Consider the following 21,809-nt stretch of genomic DNA (forward strand, 5'->3'; position numbering starts at 1 on the left):
GCACGAAGGGCCCAGCAAGGATTCCTCAACAGACAGCGACAATTCCATGAACCCACAGGGCAGGGAAGGTGAACATGCAGCATTTTTCCCCCATTCTGTGGCTGTGAACCCATCTGTCACTGCCCTGCTGCCGCCTGGGGCCAGGTGCAGCCTCAGAGTACTTCTTAACACAACAGTGATGGCGCCAGCAACCAACCTGTCAGGATTACGGTACATCTGCCATGCTTATGAGAGATTACACAGCAAAGATAATACAAATCTGACAAGAGTAGATGTTTTATGTCTGAGTGTTTTCTTAGTAATCACCATATTTCATTTGTTTAAAGTGAGAACAACCCCTGTATAAAGCACTATCACATCAAAGAAACAAATGACAACCCCAAGCGTTACTATGTGGCTGAAAAGTATGTGTTTGACTCCATCCCTCTCCTCATCAATTATCACCAGCATAATGGAGGAGGTGAGTTCTAAAAGGAAAAGCCAAAGGGGGTTCCTTGCAGGGAATTTAGAAAGAAAGGGAGAAAGCCCCAGTTGATTTCTTCACTCCAGAGAAGCTGGCCATAAATAATAACTAAATGTGCAAAGAGGGGAGGATGTCAAATGCTTGATGATCTCACCCATCTTCCATGAGCAAACTGTGCCGTGGAAATGATGTTCACCACCTGCCCACCTGTGCATGTGAATCTGCCAGAGGAGAGCATAATCTCGGGGATCAGGCTTTGGGATTAGTTTTCCAGAATGAAAGTATCTTTTTCTTCAGATTTCTTTCCTGGTGATTTACTTTGCACAGCTGCTACAGCAAAGCCCTAACCACTGCCTTTGGCTTTTCAATCAACCCAGGCCTGGTCACTCGACTCCGGTATCCAGTTTGCTCCTGGAGGCAGAAAGCCCCGGTGACCGCAGGGCTAAGATATGGTGAGCAATATGACAAAAAATGTTAGGCATTTGAGCTAAAACTCATGTCTCTGAAGGTCAGGGACAAATGCGAAGTGGATTTGCCATGAGCCTGACTCTTCCCTAGGCTTCTAAGTGATCATCAAAACAGGTATACTGTATATATAGGCATGGCAGCACTGATGAATGTTTTCAGTGTGTGTAAAATCAATGTATGAGTACATAGATCTAATCAATATCCTTTTGGTTTTAACAAAGAGTTTGTGGGTGCAGTGCTTATTAAGTATCTACTTTGAACAAAGCACTCTACTAATGCTTTTGGAACCATATTAGGCAACGATGCCTCAGCACTGTATTTCTATCTATCTTCTAGAACTTATTTATGTATTTATTTATTTATTTATTTTCCAGTACTGGGGATCAAACTCAAGACCTTGTGCTTGTGAGGCAGGCAGTGGAACCACTGAGTAAATTCCTGGTCTTATTATCTACTTTGTTGGGCATTTTGCAAAGGCTATGTGCTAGCAGCATCCAGAAATGTTTGCATAGCAGAGTATTAAAAGTTTATGAGGACTGGGGGTGCAGCTCAGTAGTAGAGAACGTGGGTTTGATTTCTAGGAAAGCAGAAGAATACAGAGTTAAAATGCCTTTAGCATCGCCAGTGAAGCAAACTCTACATCCTCTTGATATAGCAGATGAAATCTGTGAGATGTTTGATACGCCGAATTCATGTTCTCTAAAGGTAAAAAATGAATTATAGGAACAACGGAGGGTAAGAGTAGGAAAATCTTTATTGAAGGGGAAAGATATAGCTCTTGAGAGAGACAAGAGGGGCCCCAAACGGGTTGCTGGGGACCCCACTTTACAGGAAAGTTTCATAGAGCAGCACCCTTGTGGGTACAATGTGGGTAACACCTACGATCAATCAATAAGGTTAGACGTATAGTCACTTAGGTAAGGTGACCCAATGGGGAACCAAGTCACATAGCAGGAGTGCATGGACAGAACAGAGAAATTCTCAGGGAGGTGATGGATCTGGGAGTCTTGGTCACCCCTGAGGCAACTGATGCCTATTAGACTTCACCAGACTAGGTGCTCTCCCTTGTCCTGTGGGGAAGCATGCAGGCCTGGTCCTTTTGTTGTCATCTTGAGGACTGGCCTCCAGCCGATGTGTCTCCCAGCCACAGGTGTGGTGTGTTTTTACCCTTTGTCCTGACTTCCTTGAGGCCCAGCCCTGTCTGACTGCCTATTACCTTTCTAACTAACTTAGCTGTCTATGATACTCTTGTCCTGTGGAACAACTGCATCACTCATTTGGGATTATCTGCCTGGAACCTAAAGGCATTTGAGTTTACATCCCTTGAACAAGTACCACATACCTTTTTGTATATCGTAGGATGGCAGTTCTCAAACTTCAGTGTGCACCAACACCTTTTGGAACACTGATTAAAAATGTTGATTCCTACACACTGCCAAACACTTAGCAAAACACACACCCTGAGAGTGTGGTCTGCATTTTGAACAAGTGCCTTAGGTGATTTTTGACACGGGTGGTCAGAGGTAAACACTTCTCCCCTAACCACCTACACACTTCCATACAGTTTGTTCTTGACTGTCTGGCTGAAAGAAAGAAGTCAGGCTATTCCTGGTATTAGAACAAGCATCAGAAAAGGATAATGCATCTGTATTATCCCTATGAAGATAAGAGTCCCTGTGGAATCCTCAAGTGCCCATGCTAGATAAGATCTCAGAGTATCTGGCCACTTATAATGTCCCTGGTAAAACTGAGCTCACATCCCTTCATTTGTTTAGCAGATATTTATGGAGAACTGACCGTGCTCTAGACACTGTGCTTGCTAGATTGTACTCACTAACCACTATTCCTGCTAAACCTGGGCCTGGGATTTAGCTCAGGGGCCCTGTGCCTGCCTTGCAAGTGCAGGGTTCTGAGTTCGATCCCCAGTACTGGAAAAAAAAGAAAAAGAAAAATTTTTTTCTCCTAAACCCACCAGAGTTCTGTGTGTATAGTGGATGCCTTCAGTGGATAGATGAATGAATGAATAAGTGAGTGAATGGCAAACTCAGCTGAAATTTGTTCTGTGTGAAAAATAACAATACAAATTTATAGTTAGGTACAGCAAATGATTGGGACCTTGCAATAATCTTTTCATTTACTTTCTTTTCCATCTTGATTGATGTCATCCTTCTCTTTTCTGCGTTACTTCCACATACACATTTCTAACAATTTTAGATGCATACTCCATGTTACTGTTTGGGGGGAAGGATAATTACCTATGGTACTTCCAAGTTTAGGATTTTCACCCTTTGCCATCCTTGAGTTGCACTAACTATAGGCTAAAATTTCAGAGAAGACTCTGTCATTTTCTGGTAGCCCTGTGACTTATTTGCTTGCTCCCAAACACTCTTTCTCTCTCTTCCAGGAAAATGGGTGATCCACCCCTCAGAGCTCACTTTCGTGCAAGAGATTGGTAGTGGGCAGTTTGGCTTGGTTCACCTTGGCTACTGGCTCAACAAGGACAAGGTGGCTATCAAAACCATTCAGGAGGGGGCTATGTCCGAAGAGGACTTCATCGAGGAGGCTGAAGTCATGATGTGAGTGGCCGTACAGGGCTCTGCAGACCCCCGGGGAGGGTGATTGCTGCTGTGTTCTTTATAAATCGTGCTAGTGCCCCTCCCTGCTCACATCTCAGCAGTGGCATCTGTTGCACAGAGAACAAAGAGAACCTCCTCACCCTGGTCTCCTAGCTTCATGTTCTACTCATCTCTCCTCTGATCTGTGACATGCCAGCTGCACTGCCTCTGTTTATCTTGCAAACGAGGTGACTCCCTGCTACCTTCAGTTCTTGACTCCAATGGCTTTGTTCTCTGGGTGAGGGGACGAACTCTCTTCTCCAAACCATGAGTTGAACAAAGTGACATTCAGCCATTTAGTGCTGTAGAGTATTCAACACTCTTAAAGGACTGAGTTTGGCCCATCTCATCTTTGCCTTTTTTCTCCAGGAAACTCTCTCACCCCAAACTGGTCCAGCTCTTTGGTGTATGTCTGGAGCAGGCCCCTATCTGCCTGGTGTTTGAGTTCATGGAACATGGCTGCCTATCAGATTACCTACGCAATCAGCGGGGGCTCTTTGCAGCAGAGACCCTGCTGGGCATGTGCCTGGACGTGTGTGAGGGCATGGCCTACCTGGAAAAAGCATGCGTCATCCACAGAGATCTGGTATGTGCATGTGGCCTACAAGGTGAAGGAAGAAGGGGCACATCCCACTAAATGCAGAGCTACCAGGACTGAGAATGCATTAGCAAAGACACACTGCCTCTCTTCCTTTCTTAGCGTCTTCCTCCACACCCCCACCTTCAGAAGGTCCTGATAGGAAAATGTTCCATGGCCACTCAGATCTGTGCTCTCAACCCAGCCCTGCGTCTGACTTACACTTTGTGAGTCTTGGATTGCATTCTTCCACAATGGATCTAACACCTACTCCTTCTTAGCCTTGCTGAGCTTCGGTTTCTTCCTGATAAAAGAAGGAAATGGCCAAGCTCATTTTTTCTTAGGGTGTGCAAAGATCTACCAGAGTCTCTGGTGTTCGGGTCTCAGGACTGTTCGTGTCACCCCCGTGTGACTTGCAGGCTCTTTCACATGTGACACCCACTGGAGTCTTTCATCTCCAAAGGCCCTTCTAGCACAACCTCTGTTGCTAATTAGGGGCCAGGTTCCCCTGTGAGGAGTAATTCTAAGCGGTTGAACCATCTCAAAATAGTTTATATTAATCTAAATTGGGAATCAATTTTTTCCTGTTGCCCATAGTGTCAGCATTTCTGTCATATCAGGTTATGTTCAAGCATGTTATTGATTGGACAACACCTGTATCTGTCCCCTAGTTAGGATCCAGGAATTAAGATAAACCTACACATCCTGATAAAGAATCCTACACAGTCGCATTCTGCTTTGCACTTACTTTTAGCGCGCGCCAGGGAACCTTAGTTTTTGTAAAGCCTGTTGGTGCCTTTGTACAACAGCACACAGCGAAGCAAAGGCACTGAGGAAGGGAGACCCCTTCATGACTGACTGTATCAACAGTCTGCCTTTCTCTGCTGTCTCCTCTCCAGGCTGCCCGGAATTGCTTGGTGGGAGAAAACCAAGTCATCAAGGTGTCCGACTTTGGGATGACAAGGTAACACGGGAACATGGTGTGTGAGGTCTCAGGGATGGGACACAGGCCCCTGGACATTCTGACCTTCGCTTTCTCCACTGTCCCCAGATTTGTCCTTGATGACCAGTACACTAGTTCCACAGGCACCAAGTTCCCCGTGAAGTGGGCATCCCCAGAAGTGTTCTCTTTCAGCCGGTACAGCAGCAAGTCGGATGTGTGGTCATTCGGTGGGTAACATCCTGGGACTGTCGGCTGCCTGCTCCTTCGTCACGCGGGGACCTGGTCTCTGTAGGGGGAGGGCGTCCCACGCAGGGCCTGTGTGAACACAGCCCCAAAATGTATGCAGGGGCCCTTATGATCATGTCTGTTCCTAGAGATTTTATATTGGGGGGAAAATGAGAACCAAAGTGGGAATAGGATTCTGGTAGAGTTAGCAGCTAGCATGGATCATTGCTCAGTGATAAAGAAATTAAACCCAAGCACAAATTTCCAAAAAAAAGTTTCAAACTGAAAAGAGAAAACAAAGGGTAACACCGCTCTAACAAAGATCAAACCTGTCCCCTAACAAAGAAAAGTAGGGAAAGATAGGAAAAGCCTTCACTTTGTGAAGCTGAAGGGGGCTCTGGTCTCGAGAGGTGCATCAGACTGGCACAGTCCTGAATGACCACAGGCCAGTTTTCTGCGGTGCGGTGGCGGGCGGGGGTCCTGTTGGTCATCACCTCTGTCTGTCCTGGTTTCATAGCTCTGAAAGAATCCTCATGACTCATCCATTCCTCCTGCTCTGCTGCAGGCAGTCTCAGTCATGTGAGGCCCTGCCAGAATCCAAGGTGACACTAGGATGAGGGCAGTGAAGATTTCTGGGTGGAAGTGAATGTCCCTGTAATTCTCTTATCCCAGCATCCTCAGCCTGGGTGAATGATGAGACAGGTAAATTAGGTCTAATAAATGCTGTCTCCTCAACTTTGAGACACACATTCTCTAAACGACTGACCCGCCTACATGCAGGGCTGGCAAGGATTTAATGTTACAAAACGAAGGTCAGCTTTGTTGTATTTTTAGTTACCTGCTAAACATCCCTAGGGCCAAGTGAGTCATGCTGTGTAGAAAAAAGTTTAAAAGTCCCTGTATGCCTCAGAAAGAAAAGCATGCATACACACAAATCATGCTTTCACTGGGTAACAGCTTAAGGGCCCAGGAATTTGTCTTCTGTCCCTGTGGAGGCCTCTGACTGTCAGTGGCAGCAACTATGAGGTCAAAAACTGTAGTGTTTCAGAGATTAGAACATTAACCCTTGCAAGGCAGGGAGTTTTTTGTCCATCATTACGTTTCCATGTTTAACCCTCAACAACTTTTATTCACTCAACAGCAATCTATTGAACATCTCCTATTGCCAGGGCTTAATCCAAGTGCTGAGACTGCAAAGGTATAGGACACAGAAGACCTTTGTCCTCCTGGAGTTAAATGGGGGGGGCTGATAACAATTGCACAAATAAGCTAACAGACACATGATATAGTCAAGCAGGGGTTAGAAGTGCCACAAACAAAGTAAGACAGTCCTGGGGTAGAGAGTAGCTGCATGGAAGAAGAGTCTGCTATACGTGGTCCTTTCTGAGGAGGTAACTCATGAGCTGAATAATGAGTAACGAGAGGGCACTGTCACCATTCAGAGAGCCAGGGAGCAGTGCCCTCAGTCAGCAAGCACAAAAGCATGGTTTGTGCAAAGAGCAGGGCGCACTGACTTGGTGGGAGAACAGAAGGCGGCGAAGTTGGCAGCCATAGCAAGGAATGACGATTTCTGAAAAGTACAAATGATCATTGCCGAAGGAAGGAATGAATGGTGTTCATGTGACCGGAAGTACTCGAAGTTCTCGCTGGATTTGTCTTGTTGCCTAAGTCACAGTTTGTGCACACTCAAGACATCTGAGTCACTTTCTTGACACCGAGACCCAGTACCGGATCCCTGGAACTTAAAGGAGGAGCAGTTGATTTGGGCTCATGGTGACAGTCCACGGTCAGCCAGCTCCAGGACAGAACTGGCTGGACAGAAGGACATAGCATGGGAAATCTGCTTACTTCATTAAGGACAGAGGAGGGACAAGCCGGGGAGGGAGAGAGATCCTTCCAGGTGACCTCTAGTGACCCCACCTCCTAACACCAAGTCTGATGCATCACCCCATGTCCAGCTTCTTCCAAAAGCCCTGCCTGTGAGCACGTGAGGCCCTGGGAGTACTTTTTATATAAACCCTAACACAAAGTTGGCATGGAAATACACCAGATAGCCTCTTTTCTTTGGATTATAAGAAGGATCACAGTGTGGCAGAAGCTGTACACTGAGCTTGACCTTCTATATGAAGGGTTTATAAAGGTATGCTAGGAGAGGAACCAGCAGGAAGCTTAGGAAAAGGACTAATTTAACAACCTTTAGCATTTTAGAATGTCCATTTCCAGGAGCTAAGAGGTTTGTTAATTATAAATCTTTCTGGTCTGTTGCTTAAAACAGTCCCTGTTTACCACATTTAGCTGCTCCTTTGTGAAGCCAGGTTTAAGCCATGGAATGACCTGGAATGAAAGTGTGTTGACCTCATTCGCGGTGACTCTCCTCTCCCGGTGCAAATGGCTAGGGGAGCTAGGGTTGATACATGATCCTCTCCCCATAGGTGATGAAAGCGGGTCACACCCACCAAGCCAGCACCCCACAGAGAGATGCCTGGAGCAGCGGCCACACTGGCACCTGCGCCTTCTGACTCTGAACGGGGCTGATTCAGCCACAGGGGGTCAGCCTGGGAATTTTCAGCTACACTTTTTAATTGGAAGGTTGGGCACAAATCCATCCCTGCTAAGCTGTGTCGTTTGAAACCCATCCAGAAATGAGGTAGATGGCTGGGTGCAGAGTAGAAATGGTTCAGTGAAGAAAAGTTCGGGGAAACCAAGGTGGCAAGCGTGAGGGCCGGGGACCTGGGAGGGTGGAGAGCTTCCTGCCCGCCGCAGCCTACTGGGGTCCGAATTAACTCTGATATTTGAGCAAGCCGAGGAACTCCTTTGAGCTTCGCTCAGTTTCCCCATCTGTGCATGAGAAGGTTTTGTATTAAAGCAGTTGTTTTCAAGCCATGTTCTAGCAGCACTCTACTTTCAAAGTGAATCTCACTGGAAATCCTGGCACCTTGCAGTGCTAAACAGTGGTCTTCATAGTCAGGCTTTGAATTTCAGCTCCTCAAGCACCTCCGAAAAGCCCCCAGAATTCTGACCCAGGGAGCCTGGGCTGGGACGCAGGAATCTGCCATTTGAACACATTTCTGAGATGATTCTTTTTTTTTTTCTTTTTTGTATTGGGGGTTGAACTTGGATCCTTGCACTGCAAGGCAAGGGGCTGCACCACTGAGCTAAATCACTGGCCCTCTTGCTCTTGTGTTTCTTTTGTTTTGAAAGAGTATTCATCTTGTTTTTGCTTTTTTTTTTTTGGTACCAGGGATCGAACTCAGGACCTTGTGCTTGCAAGGCAGGTGCGATGCCACTGAGCCAAATCCCCGGCCCCTGAGATGATTTTTATGCAGATGCTTTAGAGGATTACAACTTGGAAAACCCTGAGTTAGCTCTTGTGCTCTACTTAACTATAAATATAAACACATGATCTCAATAAGACTAGCTGTGGCCTTCTCCTGAGGATAGAAGACCACAAGGGATTAAATCAGAGGTAAAGAATGGGGAACCCAAAGATGTATTTTGCTAGATCTACAAAGTATGAAATACAGGTCAAATTTCTTTACCTGAAATGCTTGCAACCAAACAAGTGTTTAGATTCCAGATTTTGAATATTTGCACTCATAACGAGATATTTTGAAGATAAGACCAAATCTAAACACAAACTCATTTGTTTCATAAACCCCTTAAACACAGTCTGAATATAATTTTATACACTGTTTGTTAATAGTTTTGTGCATAAACAAAGTCACACTGTGGAATTTTCCACTTCTGTGATGACATATCAATACTCAAAAAGTTTCAGTTATTTTCAGTTTTGTTTTGGTGTAATTTTAAAAATCAAATTGAGTTCCCGTTTTTAACTGTCAATATTTGGCTTGTTTTTTAAAAAAGATCAGAAAAATTGACAATCCTGAGCCCTCATTTCCACAGGCCGTACTTGGGCCAAAAGCCAATCCAAATCCAAGCCTTGCCCTTAAGGCAAAAGCTTTGAACCTTTTAGTTGTGGCATTTTAATTAAATGTAAGGGCTGAGCTTGAAAATGCTTTGCTACTAGGAAGGTTGGAAAACTTTTAGTTCTTTAAAAATTTTACCAACCAAAACAGAAAAAGAAAAAGAAAACAACAGAAAAAAATTGAAAAGTAGAACAGGCCTAGTAAGCCTCCACTGGGCTTGATACAATGCTTCTGTCGATCCGGAGAAGGAACTTTAATTCTATGGCGAAAGAGCCTGTGGTCTCTACAGGTAGCTTGGCTTGGGACCCTTGGGACCCCCGGAACACTGCTGTTAGCTGTCTTGTGTCGGTCTTTGCTTGTAGGTGTGCTGATGTGGGAGGTCTTCAGCGAGGGCAAAATCCCATACGAAAACCGAAGCAACTCGGAGGTGGTAGAAGACATCAGTACCGGATTTCGGTTGTATAAGCCTCGACTTGCCTCCGCTCACATCTACCAACTCATGAATCACTGCTGGAAAGAGGTCAGTAGGCGAAGTGCTTTCCCTCTGGTTATAATCCGCAGTTTCAGGGCTGCCTCCTTTCCCAGAGAAAGGAACCCTTTTAGAAGTGGGAGGCAGCAGGGAAGAATAAAACAGATTCGCAGGAATGTGACTTTGAGAATCTTTAAATTTATCTATTTTTTAAAATTGAGTTTATTGGTACATTCCAGGCATACAGCACAGCCACATTCATCATGGGGATCCTGTACCCCACACTCCAGCTCCTGGCCCTCATCCCCTCCCCCGTCAGTCCCCTCCCCGTTTACAAACACTCTATTTCCACTTCTTCATCCTCCCGCATCTTTTGAGAATCTTTAAATTAAAAAAAAAAAATTACTCCTTTAGTTGATCATATTTGTGGGGTGCAGTGAGATAGTTCAATACACTTAATAATTCATACAATGTATAATGATGAAACAGAGCAGTTAGCATTTCCACCTCCTTACATTTTTTAAAATAAATTTTGATTAGCACATCGCAATTATAAATATTTATGGCATACAGTATGATATTTCAATACATCGATATAATGTGAACTGATCAAATCAGGGAAATTAACATTCCTATCTCCTTATTGTTACTGTATAATTAGAGCCTTCCAACTCCTTTCTTCGAATTATTTGTTAAATACGTAATAATTATTGTGCACTGATCAATGCACTGTGCAGTAGAATGAAGAACTTACTCCTTCCATCCGTGTTTTGGATGTCATTATCCAACTCGTGCTGTTCCTACTTCCTCCCACCTGCTCCCGCCCCTGGTAACCACTGTTCTGCCTTCAGCCTGACTTGGTCTGCCGTGTATGACAGGACATGTAGAATTTGCTTTTTGGGTCTGACTTATTTCACTTACTCTAATGCCTTCCAGCCCTTCTATTCTGCTGCAAATGATAGGGTATTGCTTTTGTGGGTGAGTCATACTTCACTGCGTGTATACACCACACTTTAATACCCTTTCATCCTTGTTGGGCACCTAAGTTGACTCCATAGCTTAGCTATTGGGACTAGTGTACCAACCAACACAGGTATGCAGCCACTCCCTTTGATAAGCTGACTTCAATTCCTTTGGATATGTACCCCAAAGTAGGATTTCTGGGACATATTGCATTGTTTGTTTTGTTTTGCTTTGTTTTGTTTTTTTGAGACAGTATCTCACTATGTAGTTGAGACTGACCTGGAACTCACTATGTAGCCCAGGCTGGTCTCGAACTCACAGCGATCCTCCTGCCTCAGCCTCCCAAGTGATGGGATTACAGGTGTGTGCCACCACGCCCGGCTTCTGTTGTACTGTTAACTGTAGTTTTTTGAAGAATTTCTGTTCTGCTCTCCATAATGATTTAATTAACTTTCCTACCGACAGTGTATGAACACTTTTTTCCACATCCTCACTATGATTTTTTTTTTTTTTGTCTAGTAACTGGATAGATTTCCTATCCTTAAACAGAGGTAATAACAACCTTAATTATAGTTTGATTTACTATGTAATAGCACAAGCCATAAGTGTAGTTTCAAAGAAAAAGATAAGGTCAGGTCTCAGTTTTCTTTTTTTTTTATTTCCCCACATTTACAGCTTTTATTATGAAGGTACAGGCCGGGCATAGTGGCACACTCCTGTAATCCCAGCACTCGGGAGGCTGAGGCAGGAAGATCGCTGTGAGTTCAAGACCAGCCTGGGCTACATAGTGAGTTCCAGGTCAGTCTCAACTACATAGTGAGACCCTGTCTCAAAAAAATGAAGGTATAATCATCAGAACAATAGCCAGCCATCAATATACAACCTTATTTCCCACCTAAAGTTAATAAGAAAAAAAATATATATATATATTGGGGGGTAATCAGGGAATGAACTTGGGTCCTTGTGCTTACAAGGCAGATTGCAGAACCACTGAGCTAAATCCCCATCCCAATATATTTTATTTTAAATATGACACAAAGGCAATACACCAAGATTTAAAGTACAGTCTTAAAGTTTTATTTTCACACTCTGAATACCCAAAAAGCAACAATTCCTGCAACAATGAAAACATGATGAACTAACTACACAGAAAAAAGTAGATATTTAAGCCATTTCATTCTTAATATCATACAGTAAAAGCACATGTACTTAAAATTTCAGCCTATAAATGGCATACTTCGCGAGATCATTTTTCATTTAAAATAGTACAAATGTCTACAAAGAACATTTAACTTAAATTTCATAGTTGCTTCAAAATGGTACTTGCAAGATTGACCTATATAGAGAAGTGAGTATCTTGCCAAAAGAGATGGTAAACTACAAATATAAATCACAATGTTAAAAACCACACAGTGCTCTATAGAAAAATCGATAAAGACAAGTCAGTCTTTCTGGTGGGGGAAATACTTGGCAGTACAAATGTAAAGTGTAAATTTCGATACCAACCTCTCATTGCCACATAAGTTTAAGTTTAAACCTCTCATTACCACATAATCATCTATGTTATGAAAACAATAAAAATGATGTACCTTTTGACTATGTGCACATTAAAACCAAAAGTTAATTTTTACTTTTTCCTTTATTGGCAACTTTCTCTGTGTGTTGAGGTTTCGGTTGCCAGAGAGCATTTTTCACAAATCTTGAAGCTGCACCTCTGTCCACCTTGCCAGCCTTTTTCTTGTCTGTTATTTCCTTGACTCTGTTTATATATACTCTGATTCTTTCCAATTCCTGCTTTCGTGGACGTTCCTTAGGACTGACTTCTTGAGTTGCCAAAAAAACCCGAAACATTGACCTTAATGTGTATGCAGAAACGAAATCCACGTTAACTTGTTCAAGTGGGTCCAGATTCTACACCAACCCATTTCATGGTCTTCAGCATCTCATCCATAGCACCTCTGAAATTCTCAAATGTTGACAAATATTCATGAATTTCTACTGCTTAGTCTTCATTAATTTCTTCACCTGCCTTTATGACCAACTCTAGACCTTCGATTCCAGGCTCCTGAAAGTGGACACAGGATGATCAGTCCTCAGTGTTCTGAGAGAAGAACATCTGTAACATCATAGAACCGTTGAAGTACACAAATTAGGGGAACAAAAGTTCACTCGTGCTATGAGAATATTCAAATGGCTTCAACAAAGTTCATACTAAGTTGCTCTGTACTCTCACAGACAGCTGTTACCTTGTGCTTGGAAGTATAGGCTGTGCCTTCAGCCACAGCAACACAAATCTTATGTATTTCTGGCAAACTAGAAAAGTGGTAATTGTTGCCAAGAGTGGAAAGTTGCTGAAGAAGAGGAGAGTGAGTAAAAGTTCAGATCATTAAAAGGCAGCAAGGTAGAATTTTTTTAGAAAGTAGATATAGAGAGGATGCTTGGATTTTGTCTCAGCTTTACCACCTCTTTATCTTGGACAATTTTCTGAACCTCCTGCGTGTGTGTGTGTGTGTGTGTGTGTGTGTGTGTGTGGTACCGGGGATCATACTCTGGTCCTTACACTTGCAGGGCAGGTGGCGGAACCACTGAGCCACATCCTCAGCCCCCTTTTCCTCATTTTTAAGAGAATTAAATAATGTATACTTTGTAAATTTATAGGGCATTTATAATCTGAAACAGACAATAAAGACATAAACAAGAGCACCTAAAAAATCTTGGTCCCTTCATAAGAATTGAATAATGTTATAATCCAATGATAACTGGTATTTCATACCTCTTTCTCTTTAAAGTGTGTTTTAATCAATAGCCTTGTTTTTAGAAGCTTCCTGTTTACAGCAAACTGAACCAAGAGGGCACAGAGTTCTTATATACTCTTCCCGGAGTAGTTTTCTCTAGTTAACATTTTGTCTGAATGTGGTACATTTGTAACCATTAATGAACCTCTATTGATACATCGTTACTAACTGAAGGCCATCGTTTACATTAAGGCTCACTCTCGGTGCTCTGGAGGTCTGCGGATTACAAGAAAAACTTAATGCCATGTATATACCACTGTAGTATCATACAGAATATTTTCTCTGCCCTAAATTTCTCCTGGGCTCCCCTTTCTTCTCTTACCCCATGTCCAAATTCCTGGCAACAACTGGTTTGTCCCCATAGTCCCCCTTTTCTTTTCCACAATGTCACATATAGGAATGATATCGTATATAACCTTTTGTGGCTGACTTCTTGCATTTAATAATACACATTTAAGGCTGCTCCATTTCTTTTCTTGGTTTGCTAGCTCCTTTACCTTGCTGAATAATATTCCATTGTATGGCTATATCATTGTTTGCTTCAATTTACCAACTACAGCAAATCTTGGTTGCTTTCAGTTTTCAGCAATTATAAATAAAGCTGCTATAAATATTTATATGTAGATGGGTCCATTTATGTGGATCTAATTATGGTCATAAATTTTCAACTCAGTTAGATAAATGCCTAGGGTGTGACTATGGATCATATGGTAAAGTTATGTTTCCTTTTGTAAGACACTGCCAGGCGTCTTCAAGGTAGCTGTACCCTTTGATCCATGTCGATACTTTGTGTGTTGTTTCCCAGTCATTTTCAGCGATGTGTAGTGGTATTTTATTTTTGTTTTAGTTTGTATTTCCTAATGACAGATGATGTTGTACATCCTTTCCTCTACGTATTTTTGTTTTGTTTTGTTTTGTTTTGTTTTTGAGACACAGTCTCACTATGTAGTTCGGACTGCCCTGGAACTCACTATGTAGCTCAGGCTGGTCTCAACCTTGCAGCAATCCTCCTGCCTCAGCCTCCCGAGTGCTGGACTTACAGGCATGCACCACCACGCCCAGTTTTTTCCTCTACATATATTCTTGGTACAATGTCTGTTCAGCTCTTTGGCCTATTTTCAACTGAGTTGTTTTCTCATTGTTGAATTTTAAAAATTCTTTGTATATTTTTGTATACAAGTTCCTTATCATATGTGTTTTGAAAATATTTTCATCAAATGTATGGTTTATCTTTCCTTAGCAGTTTCTTTCTCTGAGCAATCTTTAATTTAACAGAGTTCAACATCAAATTTTTTTCTTTCACGAATTGTGCTTTTGATATTATACCTGAAAACTCCTTGCAAAACCTAAATTCACCCAGATTGTTTCCCATGCTACCTAATGGAAGTTGCACAGTTTTGTATCTCACATTTCATTCTGTTAACCACTTAAAAAAATTTTTTTTTTTTGGTACTGAGAATCAAACTCGGATCCTTGGGCTTACAAGGCAGCCAGCGGCAACACTGAGCTAAATCCCCAGCTATTAAACGCTTATGAATTAGTTTCTGTGAAAGGAGCAATGTTTGCTAGAATCATTATTTTGAATATGGATGTCCAATTATTCTAGCATGGTATTGTCAGAAAGACTACCCTTCCTCCTTTGTTCTTTATCAGAGGTCAGTTTACTAGATTTATACCAATTTATTTTTGGGCTCTCTAATCTGTCCCATTGATCTATGTGTTTATAGTAAATTCTGAAATCAGATAGCATCAGTCCACTAACTTTTTTTTTTTTTTTGGTCATTATCATATTGGCTCTCTGATTCTTTTGCCTTACCATATACACTTTACAATTGGTTTCTTAATATCCACAAAATAACTCACTGGGATTTTGATTAGAATTATGTTGAATCTATAGATCAAGGTTTGAAGAACTGCCATCTTTAACACTGTAGTCTACCTATCTGTGAACATGAAATATCTTTACATTTCTTTAGATCTTCTTTGATTTCTTTTGCTAGAATTTTGTGTTTTTCCTCATAAAGATCTTGTTATATAGTGTGAGGCTTACACCTAAGTATTTGTATTTCATTTGATGTTGTCTAGCACTAGTTTTATGATGCATTATTATACATGATTTCTTTAATTCTCAAAACAATTTTATGAGGTAGGCTTTGTTATTGCATCTCCTATTTACAAATGACAAAAGCAAGCTCACATAGTTTGAGCAACCTGTCACACAGCTAATGAGAAGTAAAACCAGGCCATTTAATTGCAGCGGGCATAATGCCTCCAATATAGTCTCTGGAAGCATATTTTAAAATTAGCAGAGGACACTGCTGTGGAATTTGGGTTTGCTTTGGACTTTGCTATAATAGATAAGTACGGGGAACTCACAGAGTTTTCTTTCTTCATCACCAGAGACCGGAAGACCGACCATCCTTCTCCAGACTGTTTGGACTACTGGCTGAAATTGCAGAATCAGGACTGCAATAGAGACTCACGGCCACGCCATGGACTGTGCATCCCGAAAGGAGGAAGAATGTCCTCCTTCCACAGAGCATTAAAAGCTGCCACCAGTCCAGGACTCCCCAGAGGCAGCCTGCTCCTGAGCCCCTGAGAATACAGCATCCTGACAGAGGCCAGAGACCCAGGCACAGCCAGGTAGCTCAGCCACGGGCTGAGCGCATAGAGCGATGCCTCCACGCCCCTCTAGCCTTTCGTCACCCAGAGTGCACAAACGTCTATCCGACAGCTTTCAGGAAATGTTTCTGGCGCTTCTTGGCAGTAAGGAGAGGCAGATGAATGACCTGGGGTTCTTATTTTTATTATTAAGCATGGATCTCACATTTATGGCTCAAGAGACTTTTTATTTGACCTGTAATATCCCAGTGTCTGAGGACAAGGAGAATATGAAGCATGGCCCCTTTTCTAAGAAAACCAGTGAGTCGGTGAAGGCCAGGAAGTGTTCTGTGGCTGGAACTCTGTCAGCCACAGCTTCCTGCCGCTGGTGAGCTGGAGCAGCTTCTCACACCAAAGCCCGGATGTCTGGAGAAGCAGCTTTCTGAGGTTTCACCGAGGCCGCTGCCATCTCTCTCTCTATAATGGAGTGTACTGAGCGCCATTGGATGAACTGGGCCAATCCATTAGCATCCCTCCGTTGGACCATCGGGCAGTTAATGTCCAGACGAGAATGTGGGAGAGTGGGAAACCCACAAGCACCGAAACAGATCTTAAGTTCTTACTACTCTACGCCACACAAGTGACTGTGCCTCCTCCTCTGTGCAGAATGTGGAGGAAATAGCTACTTTGGACACCCATCTTTCAAGCCTTTGGCAAATTAGCCCCTTGTCTGCACTACCCCACCAATATCAACAGAGGGCAGCCTTGTGCTGGTCAGCTTGGCCCTGTGAAAGTCATTTAGGCCTTCAGGGTTGGCAATTTTAAAGTTGAGACTTCAAGGCTCTCAAACTTCCAGGAGAGGAGCAAGGATTTTGTACTCACTTACACTGTCTGGATGGAAACTGAGTCAACCACTTACCGGGCTACTTGCAAGTTGTACAAGGACGTCTGCTGTTCATCAAGCACTTGCAGAAGCAAAGTGGATATATACTGAGCCCAAGCTGTTCCTCCAGAATCTCAGTTCATTGTTTTCACAGCATCCCCTTGAGATAGTGTTATTGTTCCCATTTTGCAGATTATGATCTGAGTCCTTAAAAAGCCAGGTTGCCTGCCCAAAGTGATAGAACTGGGGGTTACAGATCTAGTCCAAATCTTTCTGGCATGCAGATTTTTAAAAAATTCTTATTCAACACTGCCTCCTACTGAAAAAGAAGAGAATTGCAAAGGATATCCATACAGCCGGGAAAGATGCTGACAGCCAATCAAATCAATATGTGGGCTGGGGATTTAGCTCAGTGGCACTGTGCCTGCTGGCAAGTGCAAGGTCCTGCGTTCAATCCCCAGTACAGGAAGAAAAAGAAAAAAGAGAGAGAGAGAGATCAATCAATATAACATGATCAGTGAGTGATGTTATTTGTGCACAGACAGACCGTGAAGGTGAGCACACTAGGAACTTCACCTTCTTCATCTTCATCCTCACCTTGACCATAGTTGCTGACTTCAGAGTTGTTCAGTTAATTAACTTTAATTCTCCCAACTCATCAGTCAGTTTGCATAAAGCCACATACTGATGAGCTTTAAAGCAGCTTTAAAAGATTCTGCTGCAGAGGTGTACATGTGTGCTGTACTTATCATTCGAACTGTGAGTGTTGTCTTCTTACAAGAGGAACTGACTTTCCTCTAGTGTTCAGATAAACCTTAGAGAAATTATCAGATAGTGGTGCAATCACCTGCTTCTAAATCCTGTGATATTTTGACCAGCTTGCAATATAGATGTATAACATTTAACTGTAATTATTGTGAAACAGAGAGCCTTAAGATAAAACATCGTCCTGAAGATGATTTTACTCAATTTAGCCACAGTCATTCTTGTTTACTTTTCAGCATTTTGTGCATTCTTTTTAGGACCCTTAACTGGAGATGATTTCTGGGATATCCAGCCTAGAAGAAAAACATCAGAATTGACTGATCTCTGTGGTTTGGTTCAGAAAAATTTCCCCAGTATATTATCTTTCTAAAGTTCAGATTCATGGGCCTCTACCCAAACATGTGTTAATTGCTCATGCCCAGTGTTTGGTGCCACAAAATGGGCTTCTTGCCTGATGTTTTTTCCTCTCACATTTTGAAAATGGTGCCCTTTTCACGGAGAATTCCTTTATGCAAAGTCTTGTAGTTGCATTTTGTAGATCTTGTGTTTTGTACCTTTTGTGACTATGTATTTATATGAGGATCAGGTGACTATTTATTAGTTTACAATCACTGTTCAAAATAGAAAGGTTACACGTATCTTTTCTCCTTTGTAGAGTCTGGGAAGTAAAAGGTTGCATATGGCAAATAAAGCCCTGTATGTTTTAACACATTTAGTATGCATGGCTTGGGTTCCATATTTCCCAAATGGCTAACTCCCAAAACTTTGCTTAAGTAAAAACTGTCACGTGGTTTCATCCTCCACAAATAGGTGAAGACTATTTATCCAACATTCATTCAACACATAAATATCAAATGCTTCATATGTGCCATGCACCCAGCACTGGGATGAACTGCAAATGAAAAAGGCAAATATCGGACCGGGGATTTAGCTCGGTGGTTCTGGGACCTGCCTGGCAAGCAGAAGGATCTGAGTTCGATCCCTGGTACAAAAAAAAAAAAATAGACAAATAGTCTGACTGAGAAAGCTGAGCTATAGATAAGTAAAATTATAATGCAGAAGTTATAGCAGCAATGCAAAAGGGTCAAAAAAAAAAAAAAAGCCAGGATCCTGGAGAAAGGAATGCAATCTACCAGGGGGAGGACAGCATCAGGGAAAACTTCTTAGGACCTTGCTCCTCAGAGTGTGGTCCCTGGACCAGCAGTGACAGCACCTTGTACAAAAGGCAGATTGTCCAACTTCTTTCTCACGTGTCGGACAAGAGTCTGGATTTTAACACTATTGACGTAATCACGTGCACATTTCAGCTTGAGAAGTACAGTCACAAAGGATATATCCAACTCATTTTTAGAGATAAAATGTCTGTCTGTCTATCGTCTGACTATCTAGCAAGAAATACTTTCCAGGTAGAGGAAACAGAATATTTTGGAAAGCTATTAGTTCAGTGTTGCCAGAGCGCATGAATGTGTCTCTCTATGTGTTCTATAAGGGTGAGGATGACAAGGGGTAGGTAAGTTGGAATTGAGGCTGTAAATCTAGGCATATTTTTAAATTCCAGAAAGGTAAATTTTTACCCTGTAAGTAAAATGTCACTGAGCAGTAAAAGAAGATCAAAACTACACTTAAAAATATATTCTTACCAGCAGTCTGGTGAGTAGATTTGAGGAAGGCAAAGCTGGTGGAAGAGGCCAAAATTTGGAGGTGACTATTTTTCTTGTTCACTGTACCCAATTATTTATTGTTCATACTTGTTTGCTGTCATCTGCTATGTGGGTGGCGTGTGGAAATTTGGAATTCAGGGTTCTTCAGTCACTGCTGGACAGCAACAAAAAGCAGTTCCCCTTCTCTTGAAATTCCAGCGGGATAAGAGCTGTGCTGTTGCAGTTTGAGTATGCTCAGTGCTGTGTTTACCAAATGCTTGCGTCCACTGTGGGAGTCAGTTCCCACACCATGGACCACAGCACTCAGGGAAGAAAGTCCAAGATCTCTCTCCATTCATTCCAAGGACTCCCGGTGGGCTTGACTCCCACTGACAATAATCTGAGGGAGGTTGAGGGAACGCATCTTTGTATCCCTGCGGACCCCATTCTCCCAAAATCTCTCAACATGCAAGCTCACCATTCTAAAGAGACAGAATATACCTCATTCAGCTGAGGGGGGGGGACTGTAAAAAGCGCTATGAATTCCCTAATTAGAGGGGTTTAAGAAGGTGACATCATCAGAGAAGATTAAAAGTAGAAGCTGGATTAGCACAATAAACATCCCTTTTTATGTTAGAGTACATATAAATTTACAGTGGCTTTAAGGGAATCACTAGAAATTGGGTTCCCCCTAGCCCACTTTCTAGAGCCATGTTGCTGTGTGTGTGTGTGTGTGTGTGTGTGTGTGTGTGTGTGATGATTTTGAGATTCTCTCCAAGGCATAATGTAGCATTGGCCCATAAAATAACAGAAACACAGATAGTATTGAGAGTTTTAGCAATCATTTATTTATTTCATAAATACTTGCTATTCACTTCCTGTGGTTCTGCATTAGGTCGAGAGTTTAGAAAGATGAGTAAGGCATCCCTCAGGTAACAAACCCATCCTGAATTAGAATAATTCAAGGATAGCATACTTACAAAAGAGCTTTTGAAAACTGTGGCTCAGGGTTAGGAGCACCCGATGAAGAGACACAGAGGAAAATGACAGCTGGGGAGAAGTGTTATGGTTCAACTATTTGTGTCCCTCCACAGATCATGTTGGAACATAATCCAAAGCGAGTAGTATTAAGGAGTGGGGCTTTTGGAGACAGTTAGGACATGAGGACCCCAGCCTCATGAATGAGATTAATGTCTTTAGGTGAGGACGCAGCAACCATCTATGGAGCAGTGAGCAAATCCCCTCGGGGACATTGAATGTTCTGGAAGTTTGATCACAGGCTTCCCGATCTCCACAACTATGGAAAGTAACTTTGTACTGTTCATGAGTCATCAGCCCAAGGTTTTTTGTTATAGCAGTCTAGACTGAAGTGAGGAATTATCATCCACAGGCCCTAGGAACGAGGAAGGAAAGTGGCCTTTTGCATGTAGAAGGAGTCACCTGGTGAATATCGCCTTGAAAGGAAAAGAAGAAAACTTTGGTAATGGACAGAGGAAGTCCAAGGCAACAAATATCACAGGGAGGAACCTGCCCCACTCTCCTCCCCTCCCGCATCAACTCTTAAAACTTCCCATTGGTCCGACCCAATTGGAAGCCGGAGGACACAGGCGCCAGCGCAGAGCTGTCCAGAAAGGTCAGTCTCCAGGGCCAGAGAGCAAGGCCAAAGGCGGCTATGGAGGCTGGCCCTTCCTCGAAGAAGCTTGCCAGCTAGGAAAAGATTCCAACACATAGATATGGTCGGTCCTCATTATTGGTGAAGTCTATATTTGCAAATTTATGTATTGGCTAAAACGTATTTTAGGCCAGAAATCAGTAGTCCAGGTTTTGTTGTTTTGTTTTGTTTTTTTATTTGTTTCTCTTGCAGTCATTTTGGATGTGCTCACATGCAGAGCAGTGAAATTTTGGGCTGCACATTCCCAGCTGAGGTCAAATAGAGCAATGCTTTATTTTTCTGCCTTGCGCTGTAAACAAGCGGTCTCTTCGTAGACTATTTAGTGTCACATTTTTGTGTTTTTTAGGGTGATTTTAGTGTTTAAGCTGGCCCCAAAATGTGCTGGTAAAGTACTGTTTATTGTTCCTAAATGAGAACATATTGTGATGTCTTAACATTAAAAAAATAACTATTGGATATACATTCTTCAAGCATGATTTATAGTTCTGTTGACCATGTACAATGTTAATGAATCAACAATATATATTAAAGAAGGATTTTTATTTATTTATTTTTGGGGAGGGTACTGGGGATCAAAGTCAGGTCCTTGAGCTTGTGAGGCAGGCAGCAGAAAAGGTTATTTTTTTTTAACAGAAATATGCATAAAGCAAGATTACTTACTGACTGTTTGACAAACCGTTGTGACCAAAAGCTTGGGAAACTTATATATGTTCCTGAGGAGCGATGCCTGTGTTTGCTAGTTCATTGTTCATGATAACTTTGTAGACTTACAGAAGTTGTTTTTTTTTTTTTTTTTTTTTT

At 42.4% G+C, this 21,809-nt stretch overlaps 1 protein-coding gene and 1 pseudogene across 3 annotated transcripts in view; one reads left to right on the plus strand and one right to left on the minus strand.

Moving 5' to 3' along the window:
* The window catches only part of Itk (IL2 inducible T cell kinase), a 95,091-nt gene extending 76,766 nt beyond the window's left edge, over nucleotides 1-18,325 (plus strand). For all 3 annotated transcript variants that reach the window (XM_010622288.2, XM_010622287.3, XM_010622289.2), the window contains 8 exons: nucleotides 327-460; nucleotides 841-915; nucleotides 3,336-3,507; nucleotides 3,916-4,132; nucleotides 5,023-5,087; nucleotides 5,175-5,293; nucleotides 9,583-9,740; nucleotides 15,848-18,325. In XM_010622288.2, coding sequence (XP_010620590.1) covers nucleotides 327-460; nucleotides 841-915; nucleotides 3,336-3,507; nucleotides 3,916-4,132; nucleotides 5,023-5,087; nucleotides 5,175-5,293; nucleotides 9,583-9,740; nucleotides 15,848-15,922 — 1,015 coding nt within the window. In that variant the 3' untranslated portion in view covers nucleotides 15,923-18,325. The remainder of the gene's footprint in view (nucleotides 1-326; nucleotides 461-840; nucleotides 916-3,335; nucleotides 3,508-3,915; nucleotides 4,133-5,022; nucleotides 5,088-5,174; nucleotides 5,294-9,582; nucleotides 9,741-15,847) is intronic.
* Nucleotides 12,273-14,225, minus strand: LOC104860964 (annotated as a pseudogene).
* Nucleotides 18,326-21,809: the final 3,484 nt, after the last annotated feature.

The sequence above is a fragment of the Fukomys damarensis genome, unplaced genomic scaffold (genome assembly GCF_012274545.1).
Source record: "Fukomys damarensis isolate Sample0158 unplaced genomic scaffold, DMR_v1.0_HiC HiC_scaffold_9, whole genome shotgun sequence".
Taxonomy (NCBI): domain Eukaryota; kingdom Metazoa; phylum Chordata; class Mammalia; order Rodentia; family Bathyergidae; genus Fukomys; species Fukomys damarensis.